This window comes from Phoenix dactylifera, chromosome 1 (genome assembly GCF_051530095.1).
Source record: "Phoenix dactylifera cultivar Ajwa chromosome 1, Ajwa_hap1_PhDact_Kaust_v1.1, whole genome shotgun sequence".
Taxonomy (NCBI): domain Eukaryota; kingdom Viridiplantae; phylum Streptophyta; class Magnoliopsida; order Arecales; family Arecaceae; genus Phoenix; species Phoenix dactylifera.
The window spans coordinates 51,606,159-51,626,112 of NC_143190.1; the positions used below are offsets into that span (position 1 = coordinate 51,606,159).

At 38.6% G+C, this 19,954-nt stretch overlaps 1 protein-coding gene across 2 annotated transcripts; it reads left to right on the top strand.

Annotated features, from left to right (window-relative positions):
• The first annotated feature begins 6,470 nt into the window (after positions 1-6,470).
• On the top strand, positions 6,471-18,652 carry LOC103713159 (phosphorelay protein). Of its 2 annotated transcripts, none has more exons than XM_039125542.3 (4): positions 6,471-7,097; positions 12,575-12,684; positions 15,399-15,503; positions 17,068-18,652. In XM_039125542.3, the coding sequence occupies exons 1-4, from the start codon at positions 6,704-6,706 to the stop codon at positions 17,968-17,970; spliced, it is 1,512 nt and encodes a 503-aa protein (XP_038981470.3). In that variant the 5' UTR covers positions 6,471-6,703; the 3' UTR covers positions 17,971-18,652. The 2 variants fall into 2 exon arrangements, with proteins under 2 accessions (XP_038981470.3, XP_088561956.2); XM_088705830.2 differs by having other exon boundaries at positions 6,472-7,097; positions 12,586-12,684.
• The last annotated feature ends 1,302 nt before the right edge of the window (positions 18,653-19,954 follow it).

Below are 19,954 nucleotides of genomic sequence, written 5' to 3' on the forward strand. Positions count from 1 at the left end.
ATTTTAGTTTAGTTTCTGCAAGTACCCATGTAAACGTGTGTTTAGTCTCACATCAGTTATTCGCCAGAGAGATTTTAAATGCTTATACAGATTTAAAAAATTCAAAAAAATATCTTTCGATTAGCCATTTTGGATCAGATTATTGATTATAACAAATGTTATTAGAGTGGCCCCTATCCATAGCCTATGTGGATTAGGGGACACTGTAGCATGGGCTCATTGAAGCTAACCACAAGCCAACCGTGGTGTTTTTGATTAGATTTGAATAGATTTAGACCTATGCAAGTATGTTTAGTCCTACATTAGTTATTTACCGGGGAGATCTTGGGTATCTATACAAAACTAAGAAATCCAAAAAAAAATCTTCCGGCTAGCCATTTCGGTGAGGTGCTAGACTGTATCAGTTTCTTTGACCTATATTTAGAGCTTATGTCAGGTGAAAGAATATATGTCGATTAATTAGATTATTGGCCTCGACATCCATTGCCAATAGTTTTCATAACTAAAATATGTTTGTGCTGATTATTTTATGGCCTTATCTCTACGACTCCACCACTAACATATGCATGCATATATATAAATATAATAATATGGTGCACCCTTTTCCTGTCATAAATTTGCTTTTCTACGAAAATCCTGTCACATGAATACAATTTAATACTCAAGTGATTATCCGGCATGAGATATCAAATCTGCGAAACCTTGAGACAAAGATAAGCACAGCATATCCTATGATACCTGCATTCTTTGTTATAGCATGAACCTCCTAAGTGATAACATATGGGAAATTTAAAAATGTTGAGAATTAGGATATTATCCCCTTGTGTATAAAATTGGAATCATTTAGAATATTTCAGTCTTCAATGATTGCTAGGTTGAACACTAGGGCTTATAAAAACAAAACTATAGAAGTAATTAAATAGGACTGCTCTCAAACTCTGGACCAATCTATTACAGACAATTCCTACATTTCTAAAACGGTGGCTAACTAAATAACTATTTCAAGTTCAAAGCATGAAAAAATGGACTGGTGAATATGTCACAATGTTTGCTAAAAGAAGAAGAGAGGGAATGGAAAAGGAAACGCAGGATGAGAAATAAAGAAAGAAGAAGAAAAACTAGGAATCTTCTTTTTTTTTTTTTTTTTTTTTTTGGGGGGGGGGGGGGGGGGGGGGGGGCGGGGGGGATTGTCTTGCTCAGGACAAGGGATCATCCTATTTTGACCAGCAAACTTTCGCACCAACCAGGTCAGACCTTGGTCCTGCTAAGAGCCAGTCCGATCTCGGACTTCGCCAAAGGCTCATTCGACTTCGGCCGGATCTCTCCGCTGCTACGATCTGCAACAACCTCTTCTAATGCTTATAATGATGCCCCGACCCTCGAGCTCGGGGCGCCCGGCTACGTCGGCTGCGGACCAAAGAGCTCCTTCGACCGTAGAACCATACGACGACGCGTCTCGACCAAGCTCAGAGCGCCCTTATATTCAGGAAAAGAGGATTTGCGAAGATATGCAGATTAGAAGCTAGTATCTCCAGCTTTATGAGAAAGAAGACGAAGAATCGGCGAGCATCCTAGCCAAATGGGACTTCCGATTGGAGAAACTTCGGAACAAACAACTCTCCCCGAGGGGGACGAGGCCGGAGGCCGAAGGGGGGTATAATACCATAACATTGAATCTATAGATTGAGGATATTTTTAAAAAAGGAGGGGGTAAAGCCCGGTCCGAGCAAGATCGTCGAGACGTCTACGCGTGGAAAAAACCTTGCATTCCAAACAATTGCAATTGTGGAAATTTTTGAAATAGAGTGGAGTGGGGCTTAGCCCCAAGTTTGGATTGTGCCCTAGTAGTCGCGCTCTTACCCAGGTGCTGCCATTTGTTTGCCTTGTTCGGAGGAGAGGAAGCGGTCCGCTCGTGCTTCTATTCTAGCAAGCAAGTGAAATCGCTCACACAAGGTAAGGTTCGCTGTTTAGGGTGGCATTCCTGGTGATTAAGCCGAGACCTTAGAGCCGGATCACATGATTTTGGTCGTGAAGCACATTATTTATTAAGTTCCTGCATGCCGACAAGCTTAATTAAAGATCGGAATGGCTAGCCAAGCAAGGACAGCATGGAAGCAGGTTTCTGTTGCCTTTGTCGCGAAGTTTGAAGTTTGTTCCTTATCTAGAGCTGATCTTTCCCGAAGGAATTGAGAATAAGGTATTCTATAATTATAGTAGATTGATACCAAATCTATACAAGAAGCAATTGCTTCTTAATCGTAAAATACTTGCGCAAATATCTATAGAATATAGGGCGGCAGAGAACCCACTCAAATTAAAGAAAAAACTACTCCTCTAACCTCGCTCGGGAAAACCTCGTTCGGGACTACAAACAAACCGGTATCGAATACCATCCCCGCACCCGGAGATGGCCGAGGAGTACGAGGATGATGACGATCGTGAATTCTTCAAAAGATTGTTGGAGCAAAAGAACTGGCAGATCGATCAGCTTGTAGCTAAGAAAGATCCCAAATCAGTGCTTTCTTTGTCATCTTCAGAATCATGGGTTCTTGCCATCTCGAAAAGTCCTTCTGATTCCTGCTATTCCTACGCTCTCAAGTCTGGAAAGCACTACTCGAAAGCCGGGAAAGACAAGCCAACAGTGGATATAGCAACTTTTTTAGAAGCGACAACCTTTACCAAGTCCGAACGATTGTCGACCACCAGATCCGTTGGTCCGCTATATTCACCCCAGCCCACAAGCACAAATCTTCGGCGCGGAATATAATCCAAAAGTACCCCAAAGACTCAAATATAGTCAATCAAGAAGGTGGTAAGACCCTTGTAGTAAAGGTAATGGAAGTCGAGTAAGGAAATCCCTCCAAAAGGAAAAGTCTTATAAGAAAATCCCTCCTAAGGGAATAAGGGAAGTTGGTCATTTTCTTATTGTTCAATTGGTGAAGTATACAATCATAGAGCCCCTCTCAGGACCCGACTTAACACTTACTTAATGTTCTCCGCTCAATCCTCTCAAAGGGCGAGGGCACTTCAGCTCTAGTCTCAGCAATGCATGTGCAACTACCGATTATTAGGGGCCAGTCTCCTCCTCTTTATTAGTTTCATTCACCACTCCGTAGGCTGCAATTTATGGATGCTAAGGAAGCCTATTGAGGGAAAGACCCTATTTGATCGCTCGAACCGAGCTTGATTACGGATGATAAGCCAATTAAGTTATCGGCGAGGGAACAAGTGCAACGTTTCTAATCTTCGGCTTCGGGAAAAGAAACCCTCCGGGTTTCTTATCCCTCGTCCCTTATAACACTCCTACGTGAAAGTGGTAACTCCGTTACCTCTTTACCAGCAGCAATCATTAAATCTTTTGAACCTTCAGTTCTTCTTGCCCCAGTTTCACTATCTCTTTCAGTGCCTTCTTCGATTCCCCGAGGGAACCTTCTCTTTATCTTTCAGTTCTTTCATTGGAAACGAAATCAATCAATGAAGAGAGGGAACTTTCAAGAGGAAGAAGAAAAGAAGTACGAGCCTATCTGTCGACAATAGAACACACCCTGATCCAAACTCGGGGCGCCTTTATATTCGCCGATACGCCCCGACCCAAGCTCAGGGTACCCCAAATTTGGCCGGGGCGCCTTATACTTGCCGACGCTCGGGGCACCCTTGATATTCGACGACATGACCCGACCAAGTTTGGAGCGCCCTATCCAACAACATGCCCCGACCCTCGAGCTTAAAGCACCCTACCGAGCAAACCCCAGAATCGAGGAGGCTAGGCCGACCTCAGCACCTGCCAAACCGACCTCACTAAACATATGCGCGGCCCCTGAGCGAGCCTGACCTCAACGCCCACTGGGCCGACCTCACCGAGTATATGATGCAACCTCTAATTGAGCTCAACCTCGCTCACGACCGCAACCACATACGCGCTCATGCCTGCATACGTGGCTGTACATTACAACTTCATCGTATCGTGCTTTGCTTGTTGGCCAACGACAACTAAGGACGATGCCATGCTGCTCCAGCCATACCCTGCCATACCTACCGTTCACAAGAACGGCCTACACCATGCGCCTCAAGCAAGCTCTAGCTGTGCGCCATCTGGGTAAAAGCTATCTCCTTCCATGATGTGGATGGGCTGTACCTCTACCACCTGGGCACCTTTATGGGGATTATAAATAGCCCCATTAGGTAACACTTGAAGAATTTTTGGACCAACTAAGACCACTCTAACTTGAGCATCAGAGGGTCCTCATCGGAACCACCAGTGAGGCTTTGTACAGATACGCCGTCACATGGGAGGTGGCTCTCCTTTCTCCGCTTCGGCCGGCAGCTCCCTCGACTCCCCCGACGTGGTCGCCCTCGGGCCAAATTCGAACCACAACATTCTTAAAGTTCGTTGTGGAAGGATGGATCATACGGATGCTTCACTCACCAACATTAGGTGTGAAAGGTTCAATCTTGTGACTTGAGCCATCATCACAAGAAATCCAGCCATAAGCTAAAATTGGACGCATCGATCGACGTCTGAATTGGAAGTGGTTCTAATCTCCATCAACCATATACTGGCATCAACTTATTCTGCAACCTAGATGCAAATCAAGCTTGCACCAACCAATACATTATTTCTCATGATAGAGAATGCGACTTTGAGACGTAGAATCAAGTTCCATGCCCAGTCCATGATTTGAAATAATTATATATCATGATGAATCATGGTAGCTACATTAAGAACAACGTTTGCTTTTTTTTTTTTTTTTTACTAAAATGGATGTGTTATACATTATGGATATAGATACAACCAAAAAAATTGAAAAATAATAGGTTCCGGAGCGCACCAGATAACCCCTTCTCCCCCATCCAAAGCGTATTCCCAAAGTGATTGGCCGCATATGAAGCCACTCAATCTGTTGTCCCGTTGGCCTCTCTATATGCATGCTTTGCCTGCAAGGTCATTCGACCAACCGCGTTCGCTTTTGGGTCAGATTTCAACAATGCCCGCTCTATGAAAATATGATATGTTATTATAGTGAAAATGACAATAATTATCTAACATTCCATCAGCAAAAGATAATAATTATTTACCTTGAAATTAAAGAATGGCTGTCACAGTAGTTGGAGTTATCCAGAATAACAAAAATAATTTACAAGAACAACAAAAACAAGTGCATTAGTTGATTATGTCATTATTAGCCAAAATAAAAAAGTACTCTTTTCTAGCCTGGATAGATAGTGAACTGGAAAGAATAAATTTCCAGAACTGCGCTACGAGACATACTATTATTTATGACAGCCGTTGTTTTAAAAACTGCTTGGATTTGCAACTCATTTTCTCTTAGTTCCTGTTTAGGGACACTAGGCCGACTTTATTCTGGCTGGGCTAAAGCGAATACGAGCCAGATTCCCCTTTTCGGCCTATCTACAAGCTAATCTTGGGCTTATAGTTGGGCCAACTCTTGAAGTCTTGACAGTTTATCAGGAAGTTTTCTGTTTTTTAAAAGAAGAGAAGAACCAAAAAATACACAAGTGAAATAAATTAGTTAAAAATAAATTACGAGAACTCTCCCTTAATGTTAGAAGTAATTTATATTTATATTTAATAATTTAAAAAAGAATTTTTTTGTATGAATAATCTCATAAATATCAACTTTTGTATGAATACCCTTTCAAAATTAATATTTGTATGTAAACCCTGGTAAAATACTTATTTTGCTATTCTACCCTTTTTTATTCTTATTTTTAGATGTACACCCATGCCATTTAACGCCGTTAAAAAATTAACAGTTTCAAATTAAAATGATTAAAATACTCTTATTGGGTAGATGTGCAAAAGCAAACATTTATAAGACAATCGTGATGGTAGACAAAAAAGTAATTTCAAAATTATATTTTATTTTTAATTAAAATAAATATAATCTTTATTAACGGTGTTAGAAAAATCGTTATGTTAGAGGCATTTGTGCAAAAACAATATTTATGAGGGTAGAAAAATAAATATAAATTTTAAGAGGGTATTCACGCAAATTTAAATTTTTAGAAAGATATTTATGAAAAAAACTCTTTAAAAAATCTATACTTATTTTAAAATTTATTTTTATGCAATATTTTAATACATAACTTAACAAAATGTTCGTCAAATCGTTAATTTTAAATAGAACCTAAATGCCATATCAGATAAACTTCAAAATAATGAAAATAATTTTAAATGATATAATAGTCAGCCAAGAATATAGAAAAAGATATATATTCTTCTGTTTATCTTAAGATAATTTTGATTTTAATTGATATTATTAACTTAATTGGTTATAAATATAGGTTTTATAAATTATTAGAGGTAAGTATAAGAAGCGTAGAGTTTTTTAAGATTTTTTTGGTTGTACGTGTAGGTTTTTGTAAATTATGCGAGTTGAATCGATCATTCACGGCCATCCCATCCACACTCTCGATCAGGTGAAATGCACCTGAGTCCATGCAAAGCCCACAGGTTTTGCCGACTTCAAGTAAAGTCGGCAGAATTCGCTTCCTGAATAAAGATGCGCCCCTCGACCTTTCCCGGGGAAACCCTAATCGATTTCAATCCCCGTGAAATAAAAATCCAGCATGTTTCTTTTCTTCGCGAAAGTAATGACGGTCTGAAGAAGAAGAAAAGGAGAGGGGAACAAAATTTTTGATCCAAAGAAAGAGAGGAAAGAAAGAAGAAATCAAATCGAAAATGGATCCAAAAACCTTGGCCAAGTCGAAGCGAAAGCACACCCAGCAGGGCCGGAAGAACCACCCGCCGCCTGCCGCCGCGAGCGCCCAGAAGAAGAAGCCCGCCCCGGCCGCGGCCGCCGCCGCTGCCGCCGGAGCAGGAGAAGTGGCGAAGCCCCGACGAGCCCATGCCCGCGCCCGCGATCTCCCCTCCAACTGGGATCGCTACGACGACGGCGACGACAGCGGTGATGGAGCCGAGAGCTCTGCCGGAACTAAACTGGTCGACGGCGAGATTAGACCTAAGAGTAAGGGCGCGGACTTCCAGTACTTGGTCGATCAAGCTCGGTCCCAACAGGATTATCGCGATCTTGGGACGTCCGAGTCCGCCTTTTCGTTGGACGATCTTCCGTCGGGTAACCATCTTTCTCGCTGTTTGGCTGTTTATTTATCTTAATTTCTGATGGAGATTTTATGGCATACCGAAGGAAAAGAATTTGGTATAGAAAATGAAGTCTTGGCAATCTGAGGGTTGTGCCTCGGCAATAAACATATTTTAAAGTCTTCACATTTCTGCTTCTGATTTCCAAACTGTTGATTCATGAACTTGAGATGTGTATGTTAAGATATGTCTCATTTATTTAAATGCTTATAAATCTTGCCAATAACAAGCCTAAAAAATTCTAATTGCAATCAAATTTGAAACCAAGAATTGGGAAGGTATCATTCTCTTCACATCTAAGTTGGAATCTTTTGGTTGTGCGTGTCATTCCTCTTGTAATTAAAACAAAAGTGAATAGGTTTGATGCCAGATTGTAAATATGAAATGAAAGGGAAGCTTGTCCATAATGTTCGATTATAATGTTCTTTCTTTTTGGCGGGCCTGGATAGATAGTTGGGAAGGATTTTGGAAACTTGTCTGCATAGTGAAAGAAATAATCAAGATCTCTTTGCATGCTCCTCTTGATCAAAATGTTTACGCTGGATATCAAATTGAAGAGATGGAAAGGCGGTTAATTCTTTCCATTATGTCTTCTATGAGTTTCCTCACCTTGGTTGGATCGGAATTAGACAGCATAAGGAAATTTATGGTTCTAAGCTGCCACACTATTTGGCCATATGTCTAGAAGATCTTATTAGGAGGGTCCTATTTTTGAAAGGTAGGTTTTGATTGCCAAAAGATTTAACTTTTTTTTCTTCTGCTATTATTTAAGGACGATTTCACTGGGCCTTTTTGGACATTTTGGCATTCATGGCTATTTCACCCGGTCATGACTTCTTTAAGGCTCTTACTCCTTTCAGGCCCTCAATAGGTACTAGCTATCTAAAAGTATAAGAACGTACAGACAGGGACCCATCTATAAGGTCAAAAATGTGGAATGAGTTCAAAATAGAGTGTTTCAGAAGAAGGCCTTATCATAGACCCACGTCGGGTTGGTTATTGCCTTTTTCTTCATTTGCATTGTCAGGATGCTTCTACCTTTTGTTTGGAGAGTGACTGTTGTAAAAAGAGTTTCTTTTGGCCCCTTTACGTTCACATTTTCTTCTCTACCAAATTGTTATCTGGTTGTTGAGTAGTTGGGTTGAGCTTCATGCATCAAACATTCTTCTTTGTGCTCTGTAGATCTTTCACTTCTTTCCTAGATCTCTTTTTTGAGAAGAATTGAAAACCAATTCAGGTAAGATTTGTATGGTGTGGATTGTGTTAGTAACTTCCCACTGGGCGGACATATAAATGAGTTTGACTTTCTTCATTTTTCTGTTGTTGAAATTGAAACTCCTTTTCAAATTCTATTATATGTGGCTAAGAAATCAAATCAATTCTGCTTAGGTTTAATGATTACAAATGCCAAGTAAACCTTGTCAAACTGGATCCCTGCAAGACTCAACTTTCCTGTGCAACTCATGGTGCACTGGAAAATATCGGACTTGGTTAAATCCCAGGTATCTACACATCCTCGCATTACTCTGTTTGAGCCTCTAACTTTCCTATTACAACATCCATGGATAGCTTATTGTTCAATAAGACCCAATTTATTTCAGTTATCACAGCTGTACATCTAACACAACTTTCCACCAAGGTTCATACGGATGGTTATTGTGGATGATCATCTTCCCTGATACTCAAACTAGCTAATTTGGGAAGAGGTGTAGTTTAAGAAAGGAAAGATATCAAAAGAGACACAAGTCACACAACCCAATGTGTATTTTTGGTCTTAACTTGATGTCATAATTCCAGCCTGAGTTGTTATATTTAATGATAATAATAGTTCTAACATAAAGGGAATGCTTTAATTAAAAGATTATATAAATGCATCAGTCATTTGAAATAAGCAGTTTTAAACTGCAGTCTACATAGTTGAATACATGGATGCAATCCCTTAACCACACTCCATTCCCTATATGCTATTGCTATATGTGGCCAGGCTACATATGAGCCAAAAAGATTATCAACAATAGCAATGTGCAGCCCGATATGTGTCTAGTTTCGCATTGTGCAGCCACAGGCCTGCTTTAGCATTGTGCAGCCGCATATGTAGCCCGCTTAGTATTATGTGGCCACATATACAACCAACTCTTATTTAGTTTCTTGCAAATATGTAGGTTCAAATTGACGGTTAGGTTGGATATGGGTTTCGAGCTGGCTGGATACATGTATCATTGGTAATGTTAATATGTTATTATTACTGGTATTCGGTATTAAGTACTATGTAGCAAGGACTAATTGTTGGTTGTGGTTTATCAGTATTGTATTTGTCTATCAAATAATATTACCGTTCTTATTATTGTTTTTATTGTATTTTATTATCTTTTAAATATATAAAAATACTAAATGCGGCATGTATACTGCAAATGACTATGCAATCCCTTGGTCACGCATTTGCTAGAGCATTCTTTAAAAACATTGGCAAAAAGAAAAAAAAAAATTATGAAGTTCTGTGAGTTGTGAGAGTAGTAGATTAGTTTACAGTTTAGGTGGGTTATTTATGGAATTGTGATTGAAAATGTAGAAAAAGGTTTTTGAAGATGTGAATTTGAAGTTATTCATTGTACAATCTGCTAAAGCCGGGTTCGACTAGACAATGAATATTTTAGTCTGAAGGGCGATATAGATTAGCTAAGTTAGAAAAATTCTGAACTAGAAATTGAGTTTGGAGTTCTTGAAAACCTTCTGTCTAGACACTGATGGTTGGTCAGAAACTTAGTATTAAACAATTCTTTTGGTGATTGATGTTGAGGACCAACGATATTATGATGACAAATTTGACAAAAATGCTATATGGAAATGCAGTCCTTCACAAGCCAATCTCTTCCAACAGGATAACTTCCAAAGGATGAGCCATTCTTTCATAATATCCGAAGTTTATTATTCTGAGATTGAGAACACCAAATAGTGATTTAATGTTTCATAAATGAATCAACATGAGGGAATTGTCACAAAGATTATACTTGGAATGATCAATGGCTCCGTCTATTTGATGTTCTCAAGTTTGCTTGTATACTTTATTAGGGGAGAAAGGAAATGTGAAGATTTTAGTAGGAAGTGCTTACCTTCTGATTATCCCATATAATATTAATCCCTTAAATCTCCTTGCCTCTTTGTTGCCCAACCTTTCCAATCACCATCTTTCATTGCCCAGACCAACCTCTTGTCATATCGCTATAGATTTCTTATGGTAATTAGTTTATACCCTTTATCACTTACTATCTAGAACCACTTTTTTTTGGATATTCTTCAAGCTTCTTGTGTTTCGATTTTGATTTTCATACATGATCAAAGTTGCCTGACTAATCTTTTTGAACTTTCTATGAATGAAATGTTGGATAAAAGCCTTCCATTAGCATTTTCTACTTTGCTTTAGACCACTAAAGTCCCATTGTTCCAAAAAATAATCATCATGATTATCAACTATGAATTTCAACTTCGACCTAAAAGTCCTCAACATCTTCTTAACTTAGAATCCCTCCACGATAATAAAGAGAGAAAAGGAAAAGCATTACTAAACCATTACAAAAGGCATGACTCTACAAGTTTTAACTTCTAACCAACAGCAACATCTTGAGTCCTGTTGCTGAAGAAGAAAGCAGAAGGATAGCCAGCACAAATGATTGTAGCAAAAAATATGTCGTGGGAAGAAGAAAACCAGTGAATAATGTGTCTTAGGATAAGATTGTTCTGTGGCTCTTATATGCCAAGGAAATTCCTCAGCTTCAAGACTAGAAGATGGTTGCATTAAGCTCCAAATTGTGGCCTCATTGGAGTTGGAACTGAACACTCGGGAACAAGGTTAGTTGAACTGCTACTGGGATCCGTACCAGTCAACTATCGCTTCAGCACGATACTGCTTCGGTACGGGGTGAATCGGGTAGTTCACCCCGGTTGGGCAGACCATAAATTCAAGCTTTTTGAGATATTGAAGGAGAGGCGGCCGGGTGGGGGGGGGGAACCAAGTGGTTCGAACTGGTGCGGAGCGGTTTGGAGCTTTTTTCAAAAAAAATGGGCCAAATTGTGCTGATGTTGCGTCGGTTTAGTTCGGTACAGGGTGAACTGTGCAGTTCGGCCTAGTTCGGCATACCATGCATGAGAATCTCTTTTTAGTGTAGGCAGAAGTCAAGACATCATATACAAACACCAGATACCTACCCTCCAGAAATGGTGGCAAGAACCTTCCCCAACATCATATCAGCAAAAAGAAGCTATAGAATAAGAGACTTGCTCCAAGCTTTGCTTCTACAAAGCCAATTTAATAGATAAGAAGAGGGTGGTTAGCGCATGCTTGGGCATATTCTTGGCACATTTCCATTAGGATATAAAAGGGATTTGCTAATAGCACTACTTGGTCACTTAAATTAGAGTTTTGGATAAAACCCCAATTAGACTAAGTTAAGCTTCTTATCACATGGAAATATGGGAATCACCAAACTTGATTTTTTCTATAAAGAAAAATGAGAAGAAAAAAGAAATAGAATAAACTTGAACCATATAGGCACCATTAGGTGCAGACATTCGGACATTGTCTCCACTAAGAAGATTCGGTGTATCCCCGTCCCTGCCATTTATTAATTAAATTTGATTTATTAATCAGTGGTGCACAAAAAAGCATAGTTTCTGTATGTAAATAGTCTTTCTAAGAAAGCCATGCTTGCTGCTTGTTTACAGCCATTTGTTTTGGAACTTTGGCATAATCTCAATTTGAGTGCAAGAGAATTTGCACTTATTTTGGTATTGGACTTTCATGGAAACTTGGCAGATCACAGTTTGCTATCTGCCAAATAACCATATACATATAAATTATATCAAGTGGTCAAAAAATTGGACAATATAAATAAAATAAAACTATCTTTGTTTTTTGATCGCTTGATGCGTAGTCTAGGGGTCTCCAAATTATATATTTTTGGTGTGTAAGCAATGTAGAGGTAATAGATCACATCCAGTAGCTCGGATCATTTATTTAGGACCTTCATTTTATAGATCTGACTGGATCTAAGTGGAAATCCATATGAGCGTAACCAAGTCCAGCTATATGTGTGTGTATGTATCCATGTATATACGTATACATAGATATATGTGTGTGTATGTATACACATAATGTGGGCTGAACATTACATTTTAATTCAAATGAGCATAGCTGAATCTATTAATCAATTCATGTCAACCTCCTTAAACAGAGCTCTGACATCCTGAACAAGATTATAATTTATACTTGGGCAGTTGGCTGTCTGGCATTTTGCTGCACATAACTGTATCCATGGTGGGTCTTTTGCAATTGTGTTAGTCATCTGTTTCTTAGCTCCTAATAAAAAATTAATACTATGATATTTTCTAATATCTGCTTATTTCAAGTTTTTTTTTGTCAATCCAATAGTGGATGTTGACTTTTGTTTTCTCTAGATTTTATACAGGGAATAAGCTCTATGCTTTCTGTCAGGGGAGAGAGCCTCTTATCTTGGTGTGCAGATGACAATTTTATTGTCGATGATGACCCCACATCAAGTTGCGAGGTATTAGTATATCGATGGCATGTATTTATAACTAGTTACTCACAAGATGCCTATGAAGTGTTAAGAGTTAAGACTTTTAGCTTTTACATCATATGCTCTTCATTTATTCTATTATCTACAGAAAAACATTAGAAAGGTTGATTATACCATTGCCTGTCTGAAAATAATCTTTTAGTTTTTGATTTAATAAAGCATTTCCCACATGCACTTAACTGATTCTTCCATAACCATAACTGGATCTTTTTTTTTCTCTATACATACACGATCTGCCTAGGGCTCTCTTCTTTGCTATATATTCATACCATGTGTTAATTCATCCATCAAAAAACAGTTGAAAGTTCTACTATCTTCTCCCTCACAACATCCTGAAATCTTTTTTGTAGCTTTTCTGCTATCAAATACCAATGAGCTTTTTACATACCGTTTCTTCCAATTATTGTGGCACATGACTAAAGGATGCCAATGTTACTGTTAATCCTGGATGAAGAAAGTAGGGTGTTCATGTTGCAGAATCATGATTTACCTTTCTGTTGCAAGCGGCGGGAAAAGTGCATCCTTTAGGGGAGGGGGTGAGTGTGGTGCAATGGCAGTAACCTCCATAAGAAAAAAAAAAAAGGAATTGAGAATATCTTATGTAAGTAGCACTATTCCTCCCTCTCCTTACAGCGATGCATGGTCCATGGCATCCCACTTTCAATCTGAGCTATCAAGATCTCAGTATGTGTTTGGCCTCTCTTAGAATTAATGCATGCGAGATAAGAATCTAGATATCTATGGTCCTAATAAAATTAATGAGTCCGAGATTTTTAGAGTTTTTTCTAGGGTTAATTTTCATATGTTGCATACTACTATCAACTCAAATTTTAAATTAATTTTACCTACCAATATACTAAACCTTGTGGCCATCATTTTCTATTCACGCACAACCCCTTCCTTCGCCCATCCATTAGCCATAAGTCCGTAACTTTTTTCCCAATGAAAGGAAGGAGAAAACCATTTATACTATTAGAAACCTTTTGCAATTGGGACTGTACCTCAGCTACCTATTCAGGCCTTTCACATACTTTGAAAACTCATAGGGAGAAAGGTGTTCCAATATCATAGAGAGACAAAAGAAATCAAGGTGCTACCATCATTTATGTCATAACTTCTGACTTGGAAGCCAACCCCGCCTAGGTCTCATTAACAATTGTTATATTATTATTATTATATACGAGATCCCCTAAGAATATACTATTACATATGAGATTGCCTTATTTTGACTAGAGATTAAGGATGGCAATAGGGTGGGTATGGGCCAGGTATGTCATTACCCACACTAGCCATACAATGGGGGAATGACATACCTGTTCTTGACCTATACCTGCCTTCGCGGGGGGGGGGGGGGGGGGGGGGGACAGGTTGGGACGAGTAAAACTGCAAAATCATCTTTTTTCATCATACAAATCAAACAACGAAAAAGAATGTAAAATTAAACTAATACCTCACATATACTAAACAAACTAAGATTCTAAGACAGAACATAACAAACCAAATTTGAACAATAATACAAACAATAAATAGAAATATTATTCTTTAGAGAATAAAATGTAACCTTAAACTAAGAAAAGCAAACAATTAAAAAAAGGTATTTTAGTAAATACCTTGGGTCAGGTTTGGGATTGGTATTCCATTACCTGTCTCCTCCTGAACCCATTACGGGTTTTACTTTAAATACACACTCACGATTCTAAATGGGTCAGGTAAGACCTATCCTGTCAAGGTTGGATACCCAACAGGCGGTGATTATTGCCACTCCTACTGGAGAGAAGGTCATCCTCTACCTCAAAGTTCTGATTGGTGAACACAATATTACTGCAACATGGTGATCTTTAAATATTTTACCATTATGTTGGTTATAATCTGAATCATATACATACATACATACATACATACAGATAAGGTCATCCTCTACTTCAAAGTTCTGTTTGGCGAACACAAGATTACTGCAACATGGTGATCTTTTAATATTTTACCATTATTTGGTTATAATCTGAATCATATACATATATACATACATATATATATTTTATACAACTGCATAGTTTTGGGCAAGTAGTGTTCATAGATGCAAGTATTTGTTTTACTTCAACCAGTGTGCTTCTTTTTCTAACTCTGAAATGTATATGCCCAATAGGGTCAATATGCATAGGTATGCAATTAATCACTTACATTGTATTATTAACCGTTCTTATCATGGATTGAATTAATTTACAATGTTTATATTAATTTTGGACCTAAAATCTTTTGATATTTTGGAATTATATCTAATCATCAAATAATATCAGTTCTTGATGATCATTATATGGTTTAACCTATAAGTAGTTCATTATAAATATTGATTGAATTCAAGTATATTAATTTCAACCTCCCAGCAAAATATCAGTGCAAATCTAAACTCAGTGCCAATCTCAAATTCAAATGAATGTGATGCTCGAATTAACTTTGGGTTTGGTATGGAAGTTGATACTGATCACAAATTCAATTTGTATGCAACTATACATTTTTTCTATCTGTGAAAAACTTGGAATAATTATACTATTCAATAGATGTTATGTTTATGATGTATTTGTTGGCTTCCTGAAGGAAAATCCTGGATCCACTCCTCATTGCAATTGATTTCTGTTTTGCCTTTGAGTTCTGTCTTTTAAATATATGTGATGTGATATTGTCAGGCGAATTTTCTCTCCATGGATTTGCATGCACTTGCTGCACAATTATCAAAACTAAAGCTTTCGCAGAGGCTATTTATTGAAGAAGATTTATTACCTGAAGAGCTGGTATGCATAATTGTCAATTTAGTAGGCTTTTTGCTATCAATTTTAGTTTCAAGCCTTAACATTGTATATATTCTGCATTATGCATCTGTTTTTAAGTTGTTTATTTGTAACCTAACCTTTCCAGGCTGGTAGTGCATGTGGATTAATCATTCATGATTTTTCATGTTTGTGGTTCTGTGTAACTATTCACTATGGAGCAATAATGCCCTTCTCATCATTTAGATGACTGGTTTTAGGAACCTTTAAAAAGGCAGCCTATAAAAGAGAAGCTGGATTCAACCCAACACTAATATTGCAGTTGTCCATAGTGCATTATCCATGTAGAGCTGATTGCACCCAAATATTGGTGACTTTTGTTGCATCAACTTGCCTGAGGAATCCTGAAAACAAAGGTGGTAGTGAGTGTTGCTATAGATGCGTGAACTGTATTTTCCTTGATCGTGAAGTGAATGTTGACAATGGGGTTCACAATAAAAGATTTTGCATTTAGTTTCTTGAAATGAGGACCTGAGTTGTGTCATAAAAGATACAGACATCATATGTCAAGTTGGAGCTTGAAGATCTGTTGGATGTGCATGTAAGTATGAATCTGGCTATTCCCAAGAGCTCAAGCAAGTTATAAAAATTATAAAGATTTTGTAAATTGCAAAAGGCATGCAGAATGTATTCTCTAAGTAATTGCTGAATTATTATCTCAATTTAAAGTTGATTAATCACTTTATTTCGTTAATATAATAATTAATAGGCATTGTTGCTTCAAACAAATAAATAAGGTACTTTCCAATAAACATGATTAATTCATCAGTTTTCTTTTATATAGGGTAACATTTCAATCTAATAAACAGTATGTGCTGTTTTTTCTTGGATGGTTGAAGGCTATGATGAGTACCCCTTATGGAAAGCACGTAAATTACATGGCAACACTTGGGACAAGGCAGTTTAACCATGACCATTTCTGTTTGAAGTGTGTTGGTGATTAGTTTTGTCATTTCAGAAACCCAATTTTTTCAACATTAGCATGCTAGTTATATTTTGTAGATACCAGATTAAAAGCAGGTCGCAACCATATATCTAATCAGAGTGATTTGTCAGATGCTGAGATGTGTAATATGCATGTTTTGCAATATTGATTGGCATCATTTTGTTTATAGTATTCATGCTTTGGTAAGTAGGAAATGGTTGAGTTACTGATGTTGTTATGCTGCTGGTCATCTTAGTCAGTTAGCTGATATAGGTCGACTTATCAATAAATGATGTGTATGCACTGGTGCACTCTTATGGGAGCTGCATCATACCAGAGACCTAACATGGTAGACTGATATTAAGCTGTGATTTGCAGCAACTAAAATTCTTAAACACCAGTTTTTCACCAATGCTTTCCAATGGCCCAAAACGGACAAATATCAGTGGCAGGATATATGGTTTCAATTGGTTTATGGTTTGGTATTACTGGAAGCATCTGTCATTAGTGACTGCATATGTAATATGTCCTTTTTTTTGCCTTTCCAGAAAAATGATTGTTTTAAGTCATGCTTTGTGATACTCTTATCGTTTGTTGCTGCAGCATATTAATGAGTTGAAAGCGAACCAGATATATGAGCAATCAGAAGCATCAACAATGAGTGAACATAAGTACAGTTTGTCTCTGGGAGGATTTGATGGTAATACGGGGTTAGAAAAGTCTGCAGATGGCCAAATTGATCATTGGAACTCTTGTAATGTTCATGGAATCACACGTGAAGCAGTGGTGGAGAAATGTCAAACCCAATCCTCTACAGAACAGGCTACCAAGTTTGATCCAATTAATGATTCAACACCTGTGGAGCTGTCTGGCAGGCGAGAAGTTCAGGGATCCATACTGCAGCTTAGCAAGCATACTGTTCCAGACTTGAAACAGAACAGAACTTCCAGGTTTGAAGCTGCAGCAGCGGCAGAAGAGCTTGACATGCTTCTCAACTCATTGAGTGAAACCAGTCTTTCTAGCTCCCATTCAGATGGAATCACCAAGGATGCATCAACTTCTCATGATGCAACATTTAATTCGTCAGTCCATATGAGTCCACTATCTGTTGGTCAAGATCCTAATTCCTCAGGCAATGCTGGTACATCTCTTGCTGATGCAATCGATGATTTGCTTGCGGAAACCTCCCTGTCTCTGAAAGACCAGAAGTATACAGTTTGCCCACCAAATGAGGGAGCACTGTCCCCAACAAACCTTTCTTTTCAGTCACTTTTGGGTTCAGAACCCCCAGGCAACTCCAATTCCTCGAGCCAAGTGGCTAGAGATGCAACTCTTGATGATGCAATCGATGATTTGCTTGCAGAAACCTCCTTTTCCCTTAAGGAACAGAAGCACATGGCTTGCCCAGAAAAGCAGGGAACAACATCATCGATGCATGCTCCTTCTCATTCTCCCTCAGGCTCAAAACCTGTAGATGACTTTGATTCATGGTTTGACAAACTTTAAGAATCATTTGGAATCTGAAGAACAGGATGTTATCAAATCAGCATGCTATCTTTGTTATGGTTGCTGTTCTCTGCTTCGAAGTGATCAAGGTAGAACGGACCCAATGCAAATATGATACTCGTGAATCGTGATCCTCCAGCAGTATGGTGCCTAGACAGCTGAACTAGTGAACCCGAAAGATAAGGGGATGCGGCAATCTTCATATCTGATGTTGTTTTTATAATCCTGCTCAGCTGCTTTCCTCAGGTAATTGGTGGTTCTTGTGCTCTCCAAAATGTTCTGGCATGGGGTGTCAGTCTGTTGCGAGTGTATGGGTCTTGATGGATTTTTGGCTCATCTTTAGGGGAATTGCAACATGGCGGCTTCTGTGGTCTCTTGAACAATGAGGATAGAGTTTTTGCATATTGTTCATAAAAGTTTTTGGGATTTCTCAAGCTAAGATAAATCTGAATCTGTTTACCTCAGGACTCCAGATTCCTTGCCATGGAGAGATCCGAGGTGGCCATTCCATCGTCAAAATGCTGTCCCAGTCCTACCCTTGCTTGTGATCATCATGGCATCATCCGGCAGGCATTCGTCAGGCCTTTGATATCTGAAATTATTCTAAATACCTTTTGAGGAAATTCTAAAAGAAATTTAGAGATGTCTAAAAGGATTCTAATTCTGCGGGTTCCCTTTTTGCTACCTCTTGTTTAGTTGCTTGGTTTGTAGATGGTGGTGTCATTTTAATTTCCGATTCCCATTTTTTATCATAATAACTGTATGTCCACAAGCTATCGCCAGCTGACCACAGCATGTTGAAGTTAATGTCTTCTGTGTCGACCTTGCTGGTGTTTTTCCTTGTCTAGAATTTTTAGATCAAATTTCCAGATGTCTTTGTTTATGATCTCATGTTTGGACTTCCAAGATGAACCAGCCCTCTCCTAGAACTTTCCATTTCTCCTTTTTTTCTCTCCCTACTGTCTTACGATCTCATGTTCGTCGACAGCCAGGTTTAGCCATTTATCCGCTACGTGGTCGTCCTAGAAGTCTAAGTCAACCACATATTTGTCTATATAGCTTGGTCAACATAACTTGGATCCGATCCTCTTGGAGAAGGTTTCAAAATTAAATTTCAAACAGGAACCAATAACCTTTCAGCAAAAAAAAAACAGGAACCAATAACCTTTCAGCAAAAAAAAACAGGAACCAACAGCCACGCTCTCATCTCTCAGCAGCTCCAAGATTGGTCAACAAGCTTTTATTAATATTTTTTTTTATCTTTTAGCTTCGGTGATAACGTGTCTTCGCTGTCCCGTTTTGATCAAGTGTCGGTGTGAACCGTTCCACTTTCTTCATGCCTCGTGGCTCTCGTTTAACGCGTTTTTCCTTCGAACCAATGCCTGTGTCCGGTGTGATAATTGTGGTTGACGCGAGCCCGTCGCCGTTTGTTCCCGGGTTTGTCCTTCCAACGCAAATTTCAATTTCGGTGCCAAACGTTCTCTTAGAGACAAATGAGCTTTTGGATTTTGGTGCTTTGTTTTCAAGGGGATTGACAACTATATGCATTTGCTAAACAAGGTATTTGTTTTTGCTCAAAAAGAACCGTCCATTTTTTTTTGTTTAGAATTACAGTATAGACAGGTGACATTTTGGACCAAAAATGTCACGTTCTGATTTCTGATATTTTCCTTTCGGGGTTTTTTCCCCTTCAAAGTAATCAAGTCTTCAGGGTTGAATGCAAAGACCCACTGTCTCTCCTAGGTTCAAGGTCCTATGGCACAAAGCTCAACTTAAGTTAGTCTCATGTGCATCACTAGCACCTCTAATGGCTTAATTAGATCAAGTAATCATAGAAACCATCACTTCCCCTCCTGTAGAAAGGGGAGTGTAGCAACCATTAAAGTTAAGCACTGGTCAGTAGTATTCAAGTAAGGTTCCGTTCTTCGTTCTTGCTTTGGCTTCCCATTTTGCTCTGGTTTGTTAAATACAGGTAGTAGAGCAA

What these genes read in the sequence shown, in the direction of transcription:
- LOC103713159 (XM_039125542.3), top strand. Translation starts at nt 6,704, where the DNA reads ATGGATCCAAAAACCTTGGCCAAGTCGAAGCGAAAGCACACCCAGCAG. An exon ending in GTTGGACGATCTTCCGTCGG is followed by an intron (nt 7,098 to 12,574) that starts GTAACCATCTTT and finishes TGTTTTCTCTAG; the next exon opens with ATTTTATACAGGGAATAAGC. An exon ending in ATTTATTACCTGAAGAGCTG is followed by an intron (nt 15,504 to 17,067) that starts GTATGCATAATT and finishes TTGTTGCTGCAG; the next exon opens with CATATTAATGAGTTGAAAGC.